Source organism: Phyllostomus discolor, chromosome 11 (assembly GCF_004126475.2).
Source record: "Phyllostomus discolor isolate MPI-MPIP mPhyDis1 chromosome 11, mPhyDis1.pri.v3, whole genome shotgun sequence".
NCBI classification, from domain to species: Eukaryota; Metazoa; Chordata; class Mammalia; order Chiroptera; family Phyllostomidae; genus Phyllostomus; species Phyllostomus discolor.
In genome coordinates this window covers 4,395,166-4,418,336 of record NC_040913.2, presented here as the reverse complement: position 1 = coordinate 4,418,336, position 23,171 = coordinate 4,395,166, and the positions used below count along the sequence as shown (strand labels likewise).

Below are 23,171 nucleotides of genomic sequence, written 5' to 3'. Positions count from 1 at the left end.
GCCCCACGGCGCAGCGCCCCGCCCCCTTCCCCCTGGGACCGCCCTCCCTCTCCAGCGCCTGCGCAGTGCAGCGGGCAAGGTAGGTGTATCGGCTTCCGGGGGCTGGCGCCCGTCGCCCCGGCTTCAGCCTGCACCCTACCGGTGGCCGTGGCCGTGGCCGTGGCGGGCGTCCGGGTGCGCTCTTTTGGGCGGGCCCGCGACCTCGCTCGACCGGTATCTTACTGAGTAAATCCCACGGGAACGGAGCGCGATAAAAGAGGAAGAGTCGGCGGTTTGGGGGAGCGGTTGACTGCCCCGAAGGCGAGCTAGGGAGCCCGTGTTTCCCAGCACCTCTGCAGATAACGCGGAGGAAAAACCCGGGACTGGGACCCCCTAGGGGGCGTGCTGGCAGGGGGCGCACCGTGAGCGCTGCTGCGTTTCGGGGGATGAAACGGCCCGCGTTTGCAGCTCCCATGCGTGTCCTCCCAGACCGTCAACGGAATATGGACGCCGTAGGCACTTAGATGGAGCCCTGAAAACTAAGCGCACGTTCTTGGGGTCTGCCTGCTGGCATCATTTCCAGACAGTACTAATTGTCACAGACGTCCTGGAGAAATCTCATTACACCGAAGACTGTATCTTATGTTTGGATGGAATAGTTATACCCTGACGATAGCGGTTGACATTGAAAAGAAGTCCTTGTTACAGAAAGAAAACAGCTCGGATATTAGATCCTGTGGGTCTTCGGGGGCTGTCATGCAGGGGGGCACTTTCTCATCTTTTGACCAGCAACTTTTTTGCCACATGTATAAGCTGATAGCATTTTGGAGATAGAGAAAAAAACGAGTGTCCTTTCTGCTGCCCTGTATTTATTGGGGGAGAGCACTGGAAGATTGAACTTTTTTGCTAACAAGGGGAATTGTAGAATGATCGGTAATAGCATATATATTTTTAAATTCTGTATTCATTATAAATGTACACTTTACCTAGATTCTCTATAGAAGTTTTAAAAACTTATATTCTTACCCTCTTTTTCTTTTATAGGAATTCTGCTTGGGTTCAGCATAGTATTAACACGGAATGATTTTCATTAAGATGTAATCTAGATCCAAATGAATTAGTTTTCAGCAACAATTCAAACACATTCAAAAGCTTTTCAATTCTTAATAGTTGTGAGAAACAGTACTTATCGTTAATAAAAATGCAAAACCACCCACAACTTCTTCTTCGAAGACCTTTACCTCCAAAGCTCCCTAAGTTGCCTTTATATAAGAAAGTCCGTACAGGTACGTATGTCGATCAGCAATGTTGTTAACTACTTTTCCTAGAAAGTTCTCAACCCGCACAACTCAGAATCACTGCAGTTAAAGACATGAATAAGCAGTCCCTGACGAATGCTTGTTGTAAGTTGATAGCATTTAATTTAACTTAATTCTACAGGTACAGGCAATTCTCATTATTTGTGGGTTCTGTGGGTGCGAATCTCCCTAACGGCTAACATTGATTTGTAACCTTCAGATCAGTATCATTCTGCACTTTGTCTTTTTAACCCAGCAATATACCACGAAGAGCACTGCAGGGCAGCACACAGAACTCTTTCTCGCTTCTTTGACATTAGGTGTGACGGGGTGCAGGGAGGGGTGCGGATGGTGTGTGTGTGAGCTGCCTGCCAGTCATCGCGGACGTGCTCCGAGTGGTGAGAACACGCGTTCCCAGCTCCGGTGGGACAGGCTGTGTCCCGCCTTCTCGTTCCAGCTCTCATCCTGTGGGCAGCTGCCCTTCCCCAGTCTGTGTAGTGCCATGGTTTTGGGTGGGGGGGGGGGAGCAGCTCTGCTGTTTGTTGGTGATTTTGCTGCCTAAAATGTCCCCAAGTACATGCTGAAGCACTGTCTACTCTCCTTAAGCACGAGATGGCCGTGATGTGCCTCAGAGAGAAAAATCTGTGTTAGACACACTTCCTTCAGGCCTGAGTCACAGTGTCGGTGGCCGTGAGTTCAGGGGTAATGAATCAACATTATGTGTTAAACAAGGTGTCTTTAAAATAGAAGTGTGTGTAAAACGAGAATCCGTGTGGATTGGTCGTCAGTAGTGTTGAGACCCGAGGCTCGGCGCTGGCTAGTCCAGTGTTCACCGGCACCTCATGGAACAGACGGGCCCCAGAGAACGTGGACTGACTGTGAGCACAGGGCTAGGACTGGGAGACAGTAAGCAGAATGGTCCCAGCCAGACCTCCTCACTGGTCCCCCTCTGGTGGGGTCAGGCAGCCATACGTGTAACTGTGAAATTGCTCTGTGATAAATGCTATAAGTAAATTGTGGGCCACTTTATTTTAAAGAGTTTATTTATTTATTTATTTAGAGGAGAAGGGAGGGAGAAAGAGAGGGAAAGGAATAATGTGTGGTTGCCTCTTGTGCGCCCCCTCCTGGGGACCTGGCCTGCAACCCAGGCATGTGCCCTGACTGGGAATCGAACTGGCGACCCTTTGGTTCACAGCCTGAGTTCAGTCCACTGAGCTACACCAGCCAGGGCACATGGGGGCCACTTTTATAACTCCCACTTCACAGAATACCCTTAACCCTCTTGTCCCATGTATGGTATCCGCGGACTCCTTGCTCACAAGCAATGACAAAATTAGCATGTAGCTTCTTTTCCATTTTTGGGTTCCTCTGCTACCTGATTTTCACTGATCGTATTAATTATTTTAGTGTCAGCATTTACACTGTTGACATATGCCTAGTCTCTGACTGGATTTACAGTGTTAAATTATTATCTTCTGATCCATGGCTATTAAAGGGGTTTAAATCAACATCTTTAATACTTATTTTATACTAACTTGCCTTATACTAACTACCACCAATTTCCTCTCCCACTTTCCCTACCAACTCTTGTTACGTCATTTCTACATTTCCACTTTTCTACATTCACAAAATATTCTGTAACAGTAATACCCACAGTTACGTAAATTTACAGCTCACTACGGGTTTGGTTCTTTTATTGTAGTTTTTCCTTTGGCCTTTTGATTGAAGTTTATTCTCTAGTACTGAACTTCTCACTATTGACATTTTGGGCAGGATAACTTTTGGGGGAGGGGCGCTCTTCTGCTTTTGGTGGCTTGGAGAGCCTATTACCTTGACTACTAGTAATCCTGTGTCTCCAAAGGCCCTCGGCAGAGTGCTTTGGATGTAGCAAGTGTTCCAACTGTCTGTTGAATGCACGGACACTTCAAATGACTGAAAGGCAATTTATAAACATGGATATTTCAACACAAGTAAAGCTCTGACATAAATATCCACAATTTGCATACAATGCAAAATGTCATAGGGAATTGGTGACAAGGATGATCTGGTCCCTGCCTGCTAGGACCTTTCAAGACCCTTAGTTAAGCTTTAAAGGTGAGATGCACAGAAAATGAGAACCTTAAACGGCAGTACCGAGCAGCATAAACGTCTGCCCAGTTAATAGCGCGGGCAGCAGTAGCTCACAGATGGGAGAAGCATGGGGGCAGGAATGGAACTCGGTCCAAGGCTTGAAGAATTAGGAAGAGGGGAATGAAATAGGTTTATTTATAGAGGAGACCCATGTAGCTTCTGGAGGCAAAGAGGAGTCTATTGGCAAAGTAGAAATGCAATATACCAGGGGAAAAAAAGAAATCATGGGAAACTATGTCAAAAAACAACCACCAGGAAATACGGAATTGAGAAGACGTATCATCCTCATTGGGAAGACTTCCCTGAATACCTCTCTCCTCCTCACCTACTCAGAGTGCCTTCATTTATGCTTCCATCGGTTCCCACAGTTACCCCTGCTGGACATTTGTCACTCTCCAGTATAACTGTTTACTGCCTAGTTTGTGTACTACACGGTGAGGTCTTCGGTCCCAGCAAGGGTAGTTCTGTGTCACTGCCGCCCCAGCACTGTGTGTGCGCAGCTGGCACATGGCAGGCGCTGCATGTTGAATTAGCAAGAACAGTACGTGTGGGCTGTATTCATCAAGCATGATGGATTGCATAAGGTTTAAGGTAAACTTTGAAAGAAGAGAATGATTTAAAGTGGCTAGTAAGAAGGGGTGTTCCCCACGGTTTGACCGGAATAAGAGACGAGGCTGTCAGAGAGCCCTGTGGCCTTCGGGGCTGCCAGTGGTCGCGAGAGCAGGCGAGCACTCGCACTGCAAAGCAGGGAGTCCTCACACAGCCAGGTTAGCAGAAGTGGGTCCAGCCCTCACAGATTTGTTCTTAACCAAACTAACACATCTGAGTTGTTGTTAATAAGATCCAGCTGATTTGATGAAAACACGCTAAGGCTATGTCAGAAAGTCAAGGGAACAGTTCAGTTGATGAAGACTAGGGTGGTGGCAATGAAAATCAGAAGGGAAATCTGGGGGTTTTGACGACTAGACTGTGAGAGAAGGTTAACGTGCACTAGCTTGGGTGAAAGCACTTTATCAACTGTAAGACTACTCAAAAGCTGTAAATGTCGTGCGGTTTGGAATGCTTGGCCCACAGTTATTTACGGGCTTGCGGCAACCTGGAATACTACCGAGTGCCCCACAGCGGGCGCCCAGGGGTACAGGTTTTGGTCTCAGCTCCAGCACTGTTGGATGTGCGGCTTCGACCTTACCTTTCTATCCTGAAACAGCAGAACTTCATTAGATTGCTGACTTTCAGTCCTCATCCTTACTCTAAACCACAGGACGGTGGGGAGTGACCAACACGTGAGGTTCTTCCACCTCGTGCTCTGAACTCCTGTCCTCAGAGCCCTAGTTTCTGGCTCCTCTGTAGGTGGAGGAGTTCAGAGTGACAAAGAGCCCGAGAATTTAGAGTTCAGGTGAGGATCAGGTAACAATCTCTGCACCCTCCTGGAACACCAGGAAATCCAGGTCAAGGAATTGCAAGGATTCTCTTGCCCTCTTCCTGTCTGGACACTGGATGAGCCAATACATTTTGCTACTCTGCAGATACCGGTAGGAGAGGTGGGTAGGGGTCTGGTGAGATGTTATTATCTCCTAATGGCACATACTCCTGTTCCCTAGCAATGGTTTCCTGACAACTCCCCCTCGCTTGGATTGCAGCAAGGGAAATTAGCTTCCTCCACCCACCATGGGGATGGAAAGATCAGGGAAACACGTAGCATTCCAGTAGCGTTAATCAGAGAAAGATCCTCTCTCCGAACCCAGGTCTAGCCCCCGCTTGTGTGTAGACAGCAGACAGGCGAGTTACACTTACTGGGCCATCTCTTCGCAAGTCTTGCCTTTGGGACTCTATTATCTCCTCATCGGCATATACAGGTCCCCATCCTTTATTGTACTCGGCTGAGACAACAGAAAACAACTGTCATTTACCATTCTGTCACATAGGAAAGAAAACCTGCTCGAGATATAGTGGTGCCCCTAAGAACGTAGGCACGGTGCATTTTCTGGACCCGAGAGAGAAAAGAAGATGAACTGCGGTGACCTCAGTGACCTTGTGGTCCCTTGTAGCCAGTATCAGAATGGGGTCATGTTCAAAAGACACATCGGCCTGACACCTGGCATCGAAGAGAAAGACAGTCTCTGCTCAAGGAGTTGCACATAAGGAAGAGACGATGATAAATAGCAACCTTTCGTCAAAATCATTTTCCCCATCCATACTGCCAGAGTTTTAGTGGAAACTGTTCAAAATTCTCTTTTACAATCTACTCTTCTTGCCATCAACTCCGTTTTTTTTCCAAGAGTAGGTGGTCTGCCCTTCATAAATCGAATGCAGGTTAGCCTCTTCTCCAGTTACTCACTCAAACTCTATCTCAGTCAGGGAAACAGAAGTTCTCACGGCTGAGTGAGCATATCCAGAAATATTTTTAGAAGGTGAGAGGGGGGCGAATGAATAAAGAAAAGCTATGACTGATAAGACATTATAGTTTTGTTCCTGATCCCTTGATAAATTTAATCTAATTGTGCTATTTTTTTTTTTATTTTTCTGGTTTAGCCACAACTAATAAAATTGAGCTACCCCGGGTAAAGTTTACTCAAGATGAAAGAAAGAGAACTAGTTTTCCTGCCCCTGTTTCAAGGAAGGAATTGCAACCGTCCGTCACCATCTACAATCTCTCTTTGGAGGAGCACGTACATGTACGAAAAAGAGTGGCTACTGTGTCGGTGTCCCCAAAACCTCAGCTCGATCACTGGGACATTCCCGACACTACTGCTGGCTGCGTGTTTTTCCCCAGTTGTCCATCAGCTTCCACTCGAGTTTTTAGGAAAGAAACCAAGCGAGCGAAGAGATCAGGAAGACCGGAGGGACAGCCATCAAGAATAAAGAAGACTTCTGTTGAAAGCACGCTGAAAGACATCCTGATTTTCTCCTCCACCTTCCCCGAACGTGCCAGCGCCCCTCCCGCAGGCGCCCCCGGCTTACCGGGGCACCTCCCAGACTTACCTCTGGCAAAGAGCAGGGCCTACACCGTGAAGCAGCCCCTGATAGACTGGAGCACGGCGAGGCCAAGCCTTCTCCCGAGAATTACGCCTGTGCAAGGACACCAGTGGTTCGGCCATTTACAGCAAGGCACGGCGCTGCTACTGAATATCACTCGTTTTCCTGGTTCTCTTTCCATACCACCGCCAGTGTTGCCAAGGAAACCTCGAAGGCAGTCTGAAATAGGTATATGCACGCTGACCGTGGTCCGTGACAACAGGGCCCAGTGGAGCAAAGGGAAGGGAGAAGTGTGCAAGCAAGCAGCGCCCCCTTTAGGTCTGCTGAGCGGGGTCGGGAAGTGGCCCTCTGCCTGTAGATGGACTGTCTGGGCCAGAGGGCAGGGCGGAAGTCCTTGGCCTTGCAGGTCTGCTGGGGCCAGACCGGGCACTCTGCCCACGTGGTGGTGGTGGTGGGAGCCAGAAAAGGGAGTTGAGAGGACCCGAGAATCTCATATTTCTATCCGAGTGCGCAGTGGGGAAGAACAGTCGTTTGGAAGGTAGTTTGGACGAAGTCTAGAATGTCCATTCTCATGGGTGTCTCTGTGGGCAGATTCCATGGATGATTCCAATTCATGAAAAGGTGAACAATAATAAAAAAAATAAAACACATAACAGTGTCCATGTGAATTTTCACAAGTATCCAAAGGTTGTCCCATGTTTTCTTTTCTTTTTTTTTTCCTAGAAACTCGGAAAACAGACACCGAAAGTCTAGAAGTGGTTCCAAGCTTGGTAGCCCCCCGGGAAGGTAAATGCTAGGCGCATGCCATTCTTATAAAAAGCCGCGTGTAAGATGATCTCTCTGTAAAAGTATTGGTGGTTTTGTGTGTTTTCGTGTGTGTGTGCGATTCACACTATGTCTCGCCTCATTTTCAGTTCCTTGTGCCCTTTACTCAGCAGCTGTTTTTGAAGTATCGACCATAAACCAAACTCTATACCAAGGCTGGGGGCAGAAAAGCTGCAGTGTTCTTAGTCTGGGTGGGGCAGATGGACATGCAGTAATTCGAGAAACAAATGAAAGTTTAGTTTGTAAATATGCTTGGTTGTATAGTTAAGACCTTCCTTGTTTCTTGAGGTAGAGCTGTAATGCTATAAGCTTCCCTCTTATTACCGCTTTTGAGTGTCCTCCAAAAGTTTGATATGTCGTGTTCCCATTCTCATCTGTTTTTATGTGTCTCCTTCATCTTTTTAAAAACTTTTTCTGCCCTGGCTGGTGTAGCTCAGTGGATTGAGCGCGGGCTGGGAACCAAAGTGTCCCAGGTTCGATTCCCAGCCAGGGTACATTCCTGGGTTGCAGGCCAGAACCCCCAGCAACCGCACATTGATGTTTCTCTCTCTCTCTCTCTCCCCCTCCCTCCCTTCCCTCTCTAAAAATAAATAAATAAAATATTAAAAAAAAAACAAAACTTTTTCTTTGACCCAGTCATTATTTAGCAGTGTATTGTTTTATCTACACTTATTTGTGGGTTTTGCCCTTCCCTTTTTTTTTTGCATGTGATTTCCAGTTTCAAAGCATCATGCTGAGAGAGCATACCGAAGCGATATGCTTGGTATGATGTGCAGCTTCTTAAATTTGTGAGGCAGGCTTCGTGGGCAGCGTGTCACCTGTATCCTTGCAAACGTCCCTGTGAACCACAGGAGTGTGCACGCTCCGGTGTTCTGGGCTGAAGAGCTCTGGAATGGCCATCTTGCCCTTCAGGTCTAGTGTGTCACGTGAGACCGACCTTCCCTCACTGACGTTCCTGTTCGGATGGCCTGTGCGTGGCTGTAAATGGGGTGCTTAGGCCCCCCACTGTCATCACGTTTTTGTTAGCTCCTCCCTTCAGTTCTGGCACTTGCTTTGTACAGTTCTGTGCCCCCATGTTGGGGGCATACAGTATGGAAGGCCTTGTCTTCTTGAGGTCGTGTCTCCTGTGTCATCACAAATGTCCGTCTTTTTCTCTTGTGACCTTTTTCTATCTCGAAGTCTATTTTGTCAGATAAAAGACAGTCACACCTGCTATTCTCTGGATGCCGTTTTCCTGGAGTACCACCCCCCCCACCCCCCAGCCGTCACCGTCACTTTGCTCCTTTGCTCCATGTGCGTCTTTGGAGCTGAGATGGGAGCTGGGTTTTGTCTTGTGACTCAGCTCACCACGCTGTGCCTTTTCATCGGTTAGTTCGGTGCGCTGAGGGTGATTGCAGATGTATGAGGATTTCCGTTACATCCTTGTTTTCTGCTATTGCTCTGTCTTCGTTGTTTCTTTTCCCTTGACTTTCTTTTTGTCTGTTTCAGTTTGGTGGTCTTCCGTGGCATTTCCTCTCTTTCCTTTTTTGTTAAGTTGTGTGTTTTCGCTTTAGATTTTTCAGTGGTGATCATTAAGCTTATGCAAAAGGAAGTTTCATATATATACCACAGTCCTCTTTCCCCTGATTGCATCTCGTCTCCATTCCCCTGTGTAAAATCCGTTTTTTTTTACTGCCTCCTCTGTTATGTTTTTGTGGTCACGAGTGATCTCTTTTCATGCTGTGAGTTCATTTCTGAATTGTAGTCGCTACGGTGTTCTCTTTTAAACAATGTTTTTACCTCCTTTAACTTTGCCGTTATATTTCAGTGTTTGACCCCTATTCTGAACAAGAGTTGTCATTTCCTGCTATCTGGTCTGTCTGTTAGTCGTCTTGCTCATAGTTTTGTATCTTTTTGTCTTGTTGTTTCCGACAGAAGAGCACCCTTCAGTACACAGCACCTTGCAGTGGCGCTCTTTTAGAAGTCAGCCCCTCAGCTGCTGTGTGTCTGGGAATGCCGATGTCTCCTTGACAGCTGAAGGATACCTTGGCTGGGTATAGATCTGGGCTAGTTATTTCTCTCTCTCAGTAATTGCAGTGTTTGATTCTGCTCTCTCCCAGGGGTAGGGTTTCTGCTGAGAAATCTGCTGATACCCGAAGGAGAGTTCCTTCACAGGTCGCCCTCCTCTCTTCCCCGCCGCTCATGTGCTCCCGGCACCAGCGCGGTCTGTTTCGGATGGGAGGTGAGATCCGCAGGAACGCGATAAAGCAGATTTAGGCGATCTCTGTTTGCGTCACTCCCGAGTTGCTGGGTTTCCTTCCTTTTTCATTTCTTGTGTGGAAGTCTTGGAAGTGAGGGGAGGGCCGAGTTACATTAGGCATCGGGATCGTGCATCCAGGTAACACTAGGAGGAGCGCTGAGGTTGTTCCTCGGGAGGTAATTTCTATCTCGAGTCATGCTCACATGATGTCCTTTATTAGTTTTGTGAAGCAAGAAGTTGTTTATGTAATTCACAGTAGAAGATTTTAAAGTATTTTTATATATAGTATATAAAGACTGAGATTAATGGAATCCAAATGACTGAAGCGGAAACACATGAGCACGTGGTTTTCTGTGTGGAAGACACTTGTGCTGTATCCCATTAAAAAGAGCAGCGACAGCACCCACGTTGGCAACACAACCAACAGAGATGGGGTGGGGGGGAGGTCATGGGGGGGGGGTTCCTCCAGGGTGCGAGCACAGGTGAGCCACTTACCGTGACCCACTGTTGTCACAAGTCCCTTTCGCACCTCACCCTCAGTGATGACACTGCTCTCGTGTATTGTGCTGTTTGTGTAGGTCTCATTAAAACTAAAAAACTGAATGAAGCAGAGGCCCAAGTTAAGCGCCGTGATGTGTACAAGACCGTCGTGACAACGCAGTACGAGGCCATACAAGCCATGACCGAACTGGCTGTGGTCAACTGTCAAATATACGGGAGAAATGCACTGAACCTCAAGGTAGGGCAACTGTTTAATGGTGTAGTTTTTGTTGCCTTGGAAATTATTTTTGCTTTCGGTTTTCTAACTTAGTTTAGTTCTCCACCAAGAATTTTACATCCCACAAAACTACCCTTCAAAGACAAATGAGAAATCAAGTTTTCCCCAGAAAAACAAAAGCTTAGTGAGTTTGTTACTTGTGTTGCTTGATATGAAATGCTAAAAAGAGTACTTTAGACATTAGACAGCAATCCAGAGCCTCAAGAAGTAAAGGACTCTGGTAAAGGTGGGAATGTGTGTGTGTGTGTGTGAATATTCTATTATTAGTTGGTAAAACTTTTTATTTCCTATATTACTTTAAATACAAGCACATAAAATAATAACTATAAATGGATGTTAATGGTCATTAATAACAGGAAGAAAGAACGCCTACTTTTGTGCAGTACCCACACAGTCATGAAACCAGTACCGTTCATTCCAAGATTTTCTAGCCATGAACCTCTTTATTCCGACACAGTACATATACCAGAGCCTGACACACGGGCAACGATACGCCCCCTCATGGCGAGCTTCGGTTTGACCCTCCATCATTATCGTTCCTCGGTTCATTCAGTTGTTTCCACTGACTCTATGATCCTTGAGAAAACAAATGTTCCGTATTTCCTGGGGCATTAAATATCCTGGGGGCACCATTCAACTGTAGTCCCTTCAGGCTGCTATGACAGAATATCTATATAAATTGAGTAGCTTAAACAACGTTTATTAACTAAAGTTATTGTGGTGAGAAAGTTTAAGATGGAGGTGTTAGCTAATTTGGCTTCCTAGTGCAAGCTCTCTTGTTCGTAGCTTTCTACTTGCTGCATGGTCACGTGGGGGGGAGAGAGAGCTTGAGTGGGAGCGAGTGTGCACGCATGCAGTCTAGTCCTCTCTCTCTCTGACAAGGGCCCCGCCCTTCACCAGGGCTCCCCCGAGAGGGCCTCATCCAACCCCCATTATCTCCCAAAGGTCTCTCCTCTAGGAAGCATCACATTGGGAGTCAGGGCTTCAATGTGTGGATTTTGGAGGAACACAAACATTTAACCTATAACAAGACGTAAGCTCTTGTCTCTCAGAAATTGGTGCATTTAAGCAAGAAGTTTTCTGTGGATGTCAAACTAACAGAAAGATAACCGGGGAATAGAAATGTTGGTGGCAATGTGGGCTCTTGGCTCTTGACTCTGTGCAGGACAGATTTCACGACATGTGCCCGGGTGATTTCGAGAGTGCTTTCATTAATGCTGGGGATGGCGAGACAAAGGACAGGCTTAAGAAAGGTGAGGCGAGGTTATAGCCGCAGGAGTGACCTTGGGTGTGGCTGCCTCGGCCCGTGGGAGGCAAGAGCAAGAGCCGAGCCTAGACGGGGCTGCCTCAGCCCCTCTGGGAGAGAGCCACAGGGGCAGCAGAAGCCAGCCGGCCGGTCTGTGGGGACTCGGAAAACAGGTTACAGAGGCCTGGGGACAGGTGTAGGGAGTTCGCCCGAAGTGAGCTATTCTCCAGGTTACCTCCAGAGCTCAGGAGGAGGAACAGCGAAGACACACACTGAGGAAAGAAGCGGGGAAAGGTGGGGGCCTGCTCTAGAGACTGGAGGGGGAGAGAGAGAGAGAGAATGAGGGAGAGAGTGTGAGCCCCTGCGCATGCACTGGTCCTTGGTCTTAAGGGTTTTTATCTGGTTTTGAAAGGCGGCAGTTTTAGGGGATGTCTCAGGGGAGGATCTCAGTAGAATGAACATTCAGCAGATTTTCAGGTGCATCCTTTCCGGATCCTTCTGTCTCCTGGGTGGGGGGTCACTAGTCATTGCTTAATGCTTCAAGGGGGTCACTTAATGCTTCAGGGAGTGTCGCTGCAAGGGAGGCGAGTCCGGGTGCTGGCGGAGGCCACCTTGCTCAGCTGTCTGTCTATCTCAGTGTCCCCCTCCAGGAGCCAAGGCATTTCCTGGCTTCCTACCTTCGTGCTGCAGAAGTGGAGACATGCAAAAACCCAGGTGGCGACAAGCAAAACGAAATGGAAAACACATTTAACTATTTATATTCCAGCAGGTAGTGAGCGCTCGGTAAAACGTGTGCCCGTTATTAATTGCAGTACTGCTAGACACACGTCACCGTACTGACTACACACAATATACCCTAGCGTTTCCATCGCTTACGTGTTTAAGGAACTACCACCCTGATAGGCTAAAATGAGTGAATGGAAGGTGAGTGTAGGCTTATCAGTGTATTATGGAACCACTGTCGCTCAGGATGTGAGGTTCTTAAACCTCGCATGAGATACTTTGTGCATTGTTCATAACCTCTTCTCCATTGTCGCTTTCTTTCAGGGGTTTTTTATCCTGAACTGTCCAGACTTAACACCTTTGGCTTTGCAGTTGATATATCTTAACTTATCATTTAATGACATCAGTTCCTTTCCTACAGAGGTAAGTCCACTTTTATTACTATACATGTGAGAATAATTTTTATTATGAGTAATTATAATAAAAAAGAAGTACATGGTACCCTGCAGTTACTATAAAGTAAATCTACTCTGGATTGCAGCCGAAAAGGCTTATTTTCAGAAGTACAAAAGGTACAGTCCACCTTTCTTGGGAAGTCCCGTGATATAATCCTCCAAGACTGTGTTACAGTCAGACTCCCAAATATATAATTGTGTGATGTATATAAAATACTGTATGTATTCCCCACACTGTGAATAAAACCTAAAGTAAACTTCTTCATGCGTTTATTATTTTAAATCAGAAGCTTTGGAAACAAAGGTTAGTGGCCAGGTAATATGATGCTGTAATGGCTTTTAGTTATTAGCATTGGTCAAACCAGTAACACGCTGATACCAAAACCAGACAAAGCCATGGGCAGAAAAACAAACTACAGAACAATATCTCATAAATATAGGTGCAAAAAACCCTCAACAAAATGCTAACAAAACAACACATAAGCAGGCTTTTATGCCATGATCAAAAGGATATTTATCCCAGAAATACAAGGTTGGATAAACGTACAAAAATCAGTCAAAGCAATACACCATTTTAATAGAGTCGAGGGGAAAAAACTAGACAATTATCTCCATGGAGACAGAAAGAAAGGTTTTACAAAATTTAACATTCTTTCATGACCAAAACATTCAACATCTAGGAGTAGAAAGGGGTGTCCTCAACTTGACAAAGAGCATCTGCCAACACCCCCAGCTCATGGGATATTTAATGGTGAAAGGCTTCAGTTTTCCTCCTAGACCAGGAACTGGATGAAGAGGTCTGCTCTTGCCACTTTACACTCGACATTGTGCTGGACTTTCTAGCCACGGCAGCTAAGCAAGAAAAAGAAATAAAAGGCGCCCAAATTGAAAAAGGAAGTGCATCGATTTCTACTTGTAGATGACGTGTCTTATGTCTAGACATCCTAAGGAATGCACTGAACTTATGTTAGAACTAAGGAAGGAGCTCAGCAATGTTGTAGTGCACAAGATCGATATACAAAAATCCAATTGTAGTTCTAAAAAATAACAGCAAGCAAGCCTTACAGTAAGAAATTTTATTTATATGAAAAAATAAAATATTTAGGAGTAAGTTTAACAGAAGTGCAAAAGTTTTACTGTGAAAACTACAGAACACGGTTAGAAATCAAAGGAAACATACTTAGATGCCAAAGCATCCCCTGTTCATGGATCTGCAGACTTCGTGTTTTTACACTGGCAGTCCTCCCAAGCTGGCCCGCAGATTCATTGCAGTCCCTGTGGAAATCACAACTTGCCTTCCTTACAGAGTGTGACAAGCTGAGCCTAGGGTCCCAGGAGATGCAGGGGGCTCCTCCTAAGGACCAAAACAACCTTGAGAAGGAAAAACAGACCTGGAGGACTTCCGCTTCCGATCGCAGGAGGAGCACCCACCATTCCACCGATGTTAGGTCAGCTGATGTGAGACCTCTCATTGTGATTCACCAGAGAGCGACAAACATACTAATCATGGAACAAAGGTCTTCCATTTAAATGGTGTATTTTAGGTTTAAACGTTATGCGAAAAGTCAGTGTACGTGAAATCGCTACGATGGACGAATGAAACAAGCTGGCCGGGATATCGGACACCCCGCCGACTGCGAAGGTCAGTTCCATCTCCTCGTCTCATTCTGCAGAAGTCTCCTCCCTCCCTCCCTCTTTGCACAGTCGTGTCTCAGGAGACCGCGGGCTGGTTGAACAGGATGAGTTTCCCATTCAGAGAAGGACCAAACCTGAGTCAGGGTATGTGAATGCAGTAGTTTGCACAATTTTACAAATCACGCATATCACGCTGGTCGGTCACTTTGACGGCTTTCCAGAGGTGTTTGAGACGTGTGATACAGGCAACTCATGGTGCTGTACTGACCCTGCTACATCCGGTCAAAGGGTTTGTAAGATGTAACAAGTAGAAATTTGCGTACCTTATGATTCTGCTCACATTTGTTCCTCTTGTCTGCTCCCCAGATATTTTGCCTGAAGTATTTACAGATACTGATCCTGAGGAATAACCCCATCAAAGCAATCCCTTCGGAAATCCAGCAGCTTCGGTTCCTCAGAGTTTTCAACATCGCCTTTAATTTGATTTTGACTCTTCCGCCTGGGTAAGCTTGAGAGTTTGAAATTATAAACAGAGAAATAAGAAGCTTATGATTTAGAACAGGACCAACTCCCCTTTTGAAAGCACCTGGCAATGTTTTAGCTATTTGATAATTCTCATTCTCTCTCAAGTAGCTGACCTGTTTTTCGCTGTTGTGTTAGAAATAATACTGCCAGCTACACAGATGGCAGTTAATCATTGTTGACCTCAGTTCCCTAATCTGTGAACTAAGATATTAGTCTTTATAATGTCTAAGCTCCTGTAAACGCTCTCATGGGCTGTGGCTGAGATTCCAGAGGGAAATCTCAGCTGTGGCGGGCTCCCTCTGAGAAGTGGGGGACCTCAGCCCCAAGCCAAGCTCCCCAGCTCGGAGCCCCAGAGTCGGGAAGGGGTGAGGCCTTCCAGTCAGGAACTCAATGAGGACAACAGTGGCCTTAAATGACACACTAGGTCAGATGGATTTAGTTGATGTCTTCAGAGCATTTGACCCCAAAGTAGCAAAATATTGCACATGAAATATTGTCTAGGGTGGACCACATTTTAAAATATAAAGTAAGTTTCAATAAATTTAAGAAGATTGAAATCATCGAGCATCTGCTGTGACCATAATGGTATGAAACTAGAAATCAATTACGAGAAAAAAACTGAAAAACATGCTAAGTTGTGGAGGCTGAATAACATGTCACCAGTGAGTAGGCTAACAAAGAGATCAAGGAAGAAATCAAAAGATACCTTGAAACAAATAAAAATGAGAACAGAGAAACCCAAAACCTGGCTGGGATACAGCAAAAGCAGTCTCAAGAGGGAAATTCATAGCATTACAGGCCTGCCTCAAGAAACAAGAAAAATCTCAAATAAACAATCTGACTTTATACTCACAGGAACTCGAAAAAGAAAAACAAAGCCCAAAGTGAGTAGGAGAAAGGAAGTAATAAAGATCAGAGCCGAAATAGAAGAAATAAATATCTAAAAAAATACAAAATATCAATAAAATCAAGGGCTAGTTCCTTGAAAGGATAAAGAAGATTGACAAACCTTTTTTAAAAAATTTTATTTATTTTTATTTTTATAGAGAGGGGAAGGAAAGGAGAGAGGGAGAGAAACATCAATGTGTGGTTGTGTCTTGCACATCCCCTACTGGGGACCTGGCCCACAACCCGGGCATGTGCCCTGACTGGGAATCGAACTAGCAACCCTTTGGTTTGCAGGCCCGAGCCCAATCCGCTGAGCTACACCAGCCAGGGCAGATTGACAAACCTTTGAACAGCCTTATTTCTGCCTAGTTAAAACAAATAGATAACCATTTTTACAATTCATTTTCTCTTTCTGTTTAAGGTTATTTTACTTGCCCTATCTTGAGGAACTTAATGTTTCCTACAATAGTATTGCTGTTATTCCGAATGAAATCCAGCTACTCAGGTATTTTGAAAGTAGTAAGTACACACAAAATCATTTGCTCCTGGAGGACTTATTTGGTGATGATTTGATGGGGAAAATAGAGATCATTCATTTATTTAATAACCACAAAATATACATAAAGCCTAACATTTACTAAAATGTAATTTAAATGATCGGCATACATTATTTTTAGGACGTAACATTATGAATAATTACTTAAAGGACAATACTGATGACCACTTAATAGAATGATGAGTTATTTTGTCCATTTTTTTATCTGTGTGCCTATGGTTGTTGTATTTTATGTAAGGAAACACATACAAAAATGCCAATAATAATATAATTTTAATGCCAACCTCCATTTCTTTCTCACATTAATTTTTAAAAAGTCTCTGAAGTTTACTGGTAACCTTCTAGGTGAGTGCTGTACTATTTTGACTATGACTTTAGAATAATTTTTAATAATTATTGGGAAGATTAGATTTCAATAAAAGTCTCTTAACTATTGTCTTTAGATCATTATCTTTAAGATATTTGCTATCATTCCAAGTCCCTCCTCACCCATAACACATAAACACAATGTTAGGATTTTAATTGGAATTGTCTTGAGTTTATATATAAATTTTGAAGAATTTATATTTCTGATAATAAGTCTTTCTATCCTAAAATATAGTACATTTTTTCATTTGTTCAGATCTTATGTTCTTTATAAGAATTTATGACTCACTATACTTTATATTTCTTACTAACCTTTCTAAATATTTTATAGTTGTGTTGCTCCTGGGAATGTAATATTTTCTCTTAAGTTTTACTTGTAGCTGACTATTGCCAGTACAGAATAGAGAAAAGCTATGTATTTCTTTACATTAATTTAAAATCTATCAGTTTTAGTTGACTTTTACTAAATCGTCTTTGGTTTTCAAGAAGTGTAATGTTATCTTCAATAAAACTAGATAATTTTTCTACACTTTCCTAATATTTATACTAGTTATTTAATTTCCCATGTGGCAATCTTTGTATTTAATAGAGGAATTGAGAGTGTTCACATTTGTTATGACTGATATATTTTTTGCCTTCCATTTTACTTTGCATTTACTATTTATTTACTTTCTCCTTTTCATATATATATATATATACATATATTTAATTTTCTTAGGACATTATTTTTCTTTTTTTCTTCCTTGTTAATTTTGGAACTCAACGGTACTTTCCCAGTTTGTTAATAGCTGTCTTTCCTTTCCCAAAACTCATACATACATGTTTCTTTACTATTTTATGAAAAGCAAGACAAAAGCTGCTGTCCCCTCCCACCTGGGGTGTCCCCCTCTGGGCACTCCACCAGTAGTGGGGACCCTAGAATGCTTTCCAGTCCTGCTGTCGTCCTCACAGCATCCACCTCTGACCTAATTACCTGTTTTGCTGAAACAGTGCAGGAACCTTCGTTTGGGATTGCCATTAGCATTGTTCTTGTCATCCTGTCTCTTTACCGAAGGACTATATTTAGCGCTGAGCGCTCACAGCTTTGTAAGCAACACAGCGTGTCCCGGGGCGGGCCACCTCCATCCGCCCAGCCTCCAGCCTCCCGCCGCTTCCCCAGGGGCAGGCGAGGTGCCCGAGGCCAGTTCCACTCCTCTTCCTCTTTAAGGGGTTCTCATTATTTATCTGGAAAGACCATGATTCTCTCATTACCTCGATCCTCAGGAATTTTATCAGATTATTCTTAGGAGTATGCCTTGTTTTTTGTTTTTTAGCTTGTTTAGAGTGCTGTGCACTCAATTCCGCTCTGGTAAGGCGGGGCGCACCAGGCGATTCTTGGGCACCGGCTGGGCGTCCTGCGGTCCATCTCACTGCAGACACACTCTGCCGGGGGTGGCTTTCGACCCCCCTGGTTAAGGGCTCGGTCCCACAAGACCGCCCCCAAGCTAACCTGTCGCCCGGCCCTCTGTCTGGCTGTGAATCAGAGGTCCCCGAGACCTCCTCCTCGGGTGTAATTCATTTGCTAGAGCAGTGCCCAGAACTCGGGAAACCCATTTCCTCTCCAGATTCCCAGTTTATTGTAAAGCACATACACTAAAAAAATACACATCGATGGCCAGATGAGGAGATGCAGAGGGTGGAGCCTGAACAGGGCAGCTCCTGTCCACATGAAGGGTGGAGCTGGACACTGCGTGCATCGCAGTGCAGTGATCCGGGCCCCCTCCTGGAGGCCCTGGGAGCCCCCTGCTGGGGGGCTTCTACGGGGGCTCCATTGTGTGGGTAGGATTGACGAAGGCGCCTGCCCTTCTCCTCTCCAGAACTTGTAATTTTTTTTAAGTGCTCTGGCTCTGTTTCAGTAATTTGTTCTAGTTCGTCACTAACTCAGATCTCTATGAATACCATGTTCTTCTTCAGCTCATGCACTTAATTTTTAGTTGTACAAATCATGTATTCTGGTTCAAGAAAGTCTGCATGTGTGTGCGCGTGCTGTATTTGAATCTTCATGTTTCTCTTGCCCCAGCAGAGAAATAAAGCGGCGCCGGCCTTGGGAATCCTGTGTCATGTGTTTTATTTGCTTTTCTCTCCTGGCTGCCCTCCCTGCCTTCTGTGCAGGTCTAGTTAGACGCCTCGGAGCACCGTTCAGGGCGCCGAGAGAGTCCAGGGCAGAGCAGGAGGAGGTTTTGGGCTACCCGGGATGTTCAGGTTATCTCAACATGGAGCTCTTTAAAGGCTGTTTAGCTTTACAAGCCATATAACCTACTGAGCGCCCCCAGAACTTACTGAGAGGAAGGGCGGGCCCCTTTCGGTGGGACCTCTCAGGTGAGCCAGCCCAGGCAGGGCAGTGTCATCCACTGCTGCCCTGGGGACAGCTCGGTGGCATGTCCCTGCAGGGCCCCACGCTTGCTCTGATCCTCCATAGGGCTCTCTGCCTCGGCCCCTCGGTGGTGCTTGCTGCAGAGGGAAAAGGTGACCCTGCCAGCTCTCCCCTTCAGGACCGAAGCAGAGTGGGGGCTCTAGCTCCCCCTCCCCAGACAAAGGGGAAGCGCTGTAGTCGGGCTGTGGCGGGGGGGATGAAGCCGGCCCAGGGACCGTCCTCTTAGCATTGGTGTCTTCAAGCGCTGAAGTTGCATGGGCAAGAGACAGGACCCTAGAATGCAAATGAGAATCTGTAGGCCCCCAGAGCTGCTTGTTACCTCAAGTCTTTTTGTGGAAAACTGCAGCCATCTGGTTCTATCAGCGTCTTCACTCCTGATCCGTTTGACAAGGTGGATCAGCTCTCGGTTTGATTTTTATGTCTCTCATAAAACTAGACCCTTTTCTGACCGTTTTTGAGCACTAGGTAGAAAGGAGGTAAGTGACCGCAGAAAACACATCAACACAGGGCTTAAAAAGATGAGAAAACCAGTAGTGTTGGTTCTCTCTGAGTAAAGGAAGAAGCAACCGACGCAGCGAAAACCAAGGGAACTCGGGGGGACGCCAAATCAAAACAGCGTGGCACCTTTGGGTAGTGGTAGTTTCGCTGTTTTGATTGGGCTTAAATGAAAAAAATAGGTAATGGTGTTCAATTGGTCTATGAAAATAAACTCTTTCTTCGTGTCATCATACCACACACGGTCTGTTTTCTGTGGTGCAACATCCATGCACTCTGCTGTGTTTGCGATTGTTTCTTTTTATGTGGTGATGACACGTCGCAGGACCCAAAATACATGCTTGATTCTGTATTTTGTGCAGAAAAGTTCGTGTGAATTGAACTTTTGATATCTTGGTTCAGTTGCTTTTTAAGTTGACTCTCTTGATTCTAAGGAAGCCCTTAAACCCCCATCTTTTATTGTTCCTGAGTTCTATAATACTAGTTTTAAGGAACGCTGGGGCGGACTGTTCCCTCAGCGTCACCAGTCGCATGACCGCCCGTTCAAGTGCGGTGCCCTCTGTCCGCAGGTCACTCAGGCTGCTGGTGGTCGAAGGGAATGACCTGACGTCTTTTCCGCCTGGGATTTTGAGGCTGAAGCTGAGAAAAATCCAATTTGACAATAACTTCACCCATCCTTACCTCTGGAAAGAGAACTCTCTGAATAGTCCACAGCGCCTCACTGAAGCTGCTTCGCTGTCCTTTCTGAAGAATAATCTACACAAATACTACGATGCGATCCCGGCGAAAATTCAAGTGTTACTGAAGTGGTAAGCCAATCGCGAAGCCCTTTTAACCAAAATGTGCTGTTAAGGATTTAAAATGTCCTTCCTTCACTGCGGGCTCAGAGGACAGTTTTACTGTGAACGCACACACGCAGAGCCCACCACACCACACACACACACACACACACATGTGCGTACACGCACGCATTGCTTCAAATGTTGCCTGACCAGGAATTGAACCGGCAACGTTTCAGCTTGCAGGACAACGCCCAACCCCCTGAGCCACACCAGTCAGGACTCCCTTATTTACTCACCGTTCACGTGCTCCCTTGTATCTATGCCTTGGCCCCTCGATTAGACGGTGAGATCAGTGATGACGCAGGTCACACGTCCCACTACTTTGAGTCTTGCGCAGCAGCACCAGCCGCGCGTCTCTTTTGAGCGGACACTGACCGCGGATTAACGCGGCGCTTCTTCCATTGCAGCGCGTCCAAGTGCGAGTGGTGCCAGGGCCCCAGGTTCGGGGAAGGGTACCGCATCATCCAGTCCTGCAACATCTTCGGGGTGTCCCGCCTGCCCGTGCTGTTCCGCGTCTGCTCCTCGTCCTGCTACCGGGCAGTGAATGAGAGGAGTGTGTTCTAGACAGTGGCCCTGGGGACAGCACAGCCGCGACGTCGGACTTGACGATCACACCGTAATTTTCGAATTCCACCGAGCCATTCAGGCCGACGTGAATAGGGGTTCGCTTCTTCCAGCGCGCGCTGCGCACCGCACGGGCTCGGCGCGGAAGTCACGGTGCCTTCTCCCGGGGCGCTGCTCCGCGGTCCTCGCTGCTCCGCGGTCCTCGCCCCTCAGGGAGGCTGGGGACCGTTAGGGACTTGCTGCAGAAGGCCCGGTGCAGGCTTTTGGATTTCAGCGATGGCCTAGAAAATTTCTTTCAGAGCATGTTTCCTGTAAAAAGGAAAATGGTAGCATCTTCTGCAGAAAGGCTGTACCTTGTAACTGGCCTGTTCCTGCGTCCCTTCTAAGCCAGAAGATAACATTCCAAAGTCCTCAGTGGGGGGTTTGCTTCCTAGGGTTTCAGAGTCCCGGGTCCAAGTTCCCAACGTGTGTGCGTTCCGGGGGAAGTCCATCCAGGGCCAACCCGCCCAACTGCAGATCTCTTTGGGGAATAAAAGATCACCTCCAGCCCTGTGTTTACCTGTGTGGGGTTTATTACTCAGGGTCTTAGGAAACGGGCACAGCGTCTCACTGACATTGACCTTCGTCTCAGAAAGCCCGACTCCACAGACGAGGGCCAGCATTCAACAGGCTTCGGCGCCGGCCTGCTGGGAAAACACAACCAGACTCCCGCCACTGCCTTGCAAAGCCACACGTGCATGCGGTGGCGCCTGAGGCTTGAAGAGCTAGTGTTTGGGGAGGGGAAGGTAAGACAGCATTCTGATGTCACCGACAGCTTCAGAATGGCACAGACTGTTTCACATGTGGCATGACACCGGTGCAGTCAGCTTAACTCGAAGATGTCACTGCCAACTAAACAGTGGGGTGAAGTGATTTAAGTGTGTACATCTATCTTATCATCAGAGAGTGTCAGAAAATGCACATTCTGCCGGGGTTGTGTATATCATTTTGCAACATTACTGAAGTCAAAGATAAACCAGGCAAAATGATTTTGCTGACTGTTGATTTAAATAAACTGGGATGCTTGTATTCTTCTTCTCCTTGAAACTCAGTTTGATTTTAAGCCCAAATAAGAAAACCTTGCCTGAGAAGAATACATTGTATTCTCCAGAAAAAAAAAAAAAAAAATATATATATATATGAGAAGTAACTACCACATCGCACAAGTAGTCTAGAAGAGGATATTTATAGCATAACAAGTAAATTCATTAAAAATGTAATATACCCACAATTATAAAGCAAGGTAAAAAATAAAATTAAATCCTTGTGACATATAGCCTATTAATACTTGTGCTTGTACCTGAAATACTCCTAAATTCATTAAAAATGTAATATACCCACAATTATAAAACGAGGTAAAAAATAAAATTAAATCCTTGTGACATATAGCCTATTAATACTCGTGCTTGTCCCTGAAATACTCCTTACAGGAAGAAGTACATTTACTTTTAATGTTCAATGAGCTGGTTTTTGGGTTTGAGTCACAGAGTGGTGTCACACTGAGACGGGGCGTGAACCGGAAGGGATGCATTTCAAGGAAAATGAGAGCATCCTAGACCCTGCAAAGGAGCACATACAACCCAGACGTTTGGGCAGCTGTGAAATGTACTTAAAGCCCAGTTTGACTGTCGCCCCCTGGGTAGTAGGAACCTCGCCTCTAAGTGACCTTGTATAAGTCTTTTTAAAGATAGCGTATGCACCCCGGCTGGGGTGGCTCGGGTGGTTGGTGATGCCCTGCACACGGAAAGGTCGCCAGTTTGATTCCTGGGCACACCTGGGTCGGTGCCCAGTCAGGGCACATACCGGAAGCAACCAGTGGATGTTTCTCTCCCCCTCTTTCTCCCTTCCTTACCCCTCTCTAAGTTTTTTTTTAAGTAGCTTATAATGTGTTTTTATGATAAGACATACTTCTTATAAAAATATTTTAAAATAGAACTAAACCTAAGAAGGAAAAAATCTTCCTTGTGATGCCACCGCGCAATGAAGAGAGAATCATTTTGCAATGTATATGTAAGTACACATTTATATAATGTATTACCTTTTAAAAATGGGATTATCTGCCTCACACCACACAAACAATTAAGTTTCAGATGCTTAAAGGTCTAAACTGAAAATATATTTAAAAATAGGGTCTTAATAAAAATTTAGAATGTAAAATATCTTTTTAAGCAGAAAGTGGAAACCCAAAAGAAAACATGA

General features: G+C 45.7%; 1 protein-coding gene across 1 annotated transcript; it reads left to right on the top strand.

Annotated features, from left to right (window-relative positions):
- The first annotated feature begins 165 nt into the window (after nt 1–165).
- LRRC63 (leucine rich repeat containing 63) lies at nt 166–21,055 on the top strand. Its single transcript, XM_036011678.1, has 11 exons — nt 166–912; nt 1,024–1,265; nt 4,758–4,803; nt 6,025–6,611; nt 7,107–7,169; nt 10,026–10,186; nt 12,519–12,617; nt 14,651–14,787; nt 16,119–16,202; nt 20,097–20,336; nt 20,777–21,055. The coding sequence occupies exons 2-11, from the start codon at nt 1,181–1,183 to the stop codon at nt 20,931–20,933; spliced, it is 1,659 nt and encodes a 552-aa protein (XP_035867571.1). The 5' UTR covers nt 166–912; nt 1,024–1,180; the 3' UTR covers nt 20,934–21,055.
- The last annotated feature ends 2,116 nt before the right edge of the window (nt 21,056–23,171 follow it).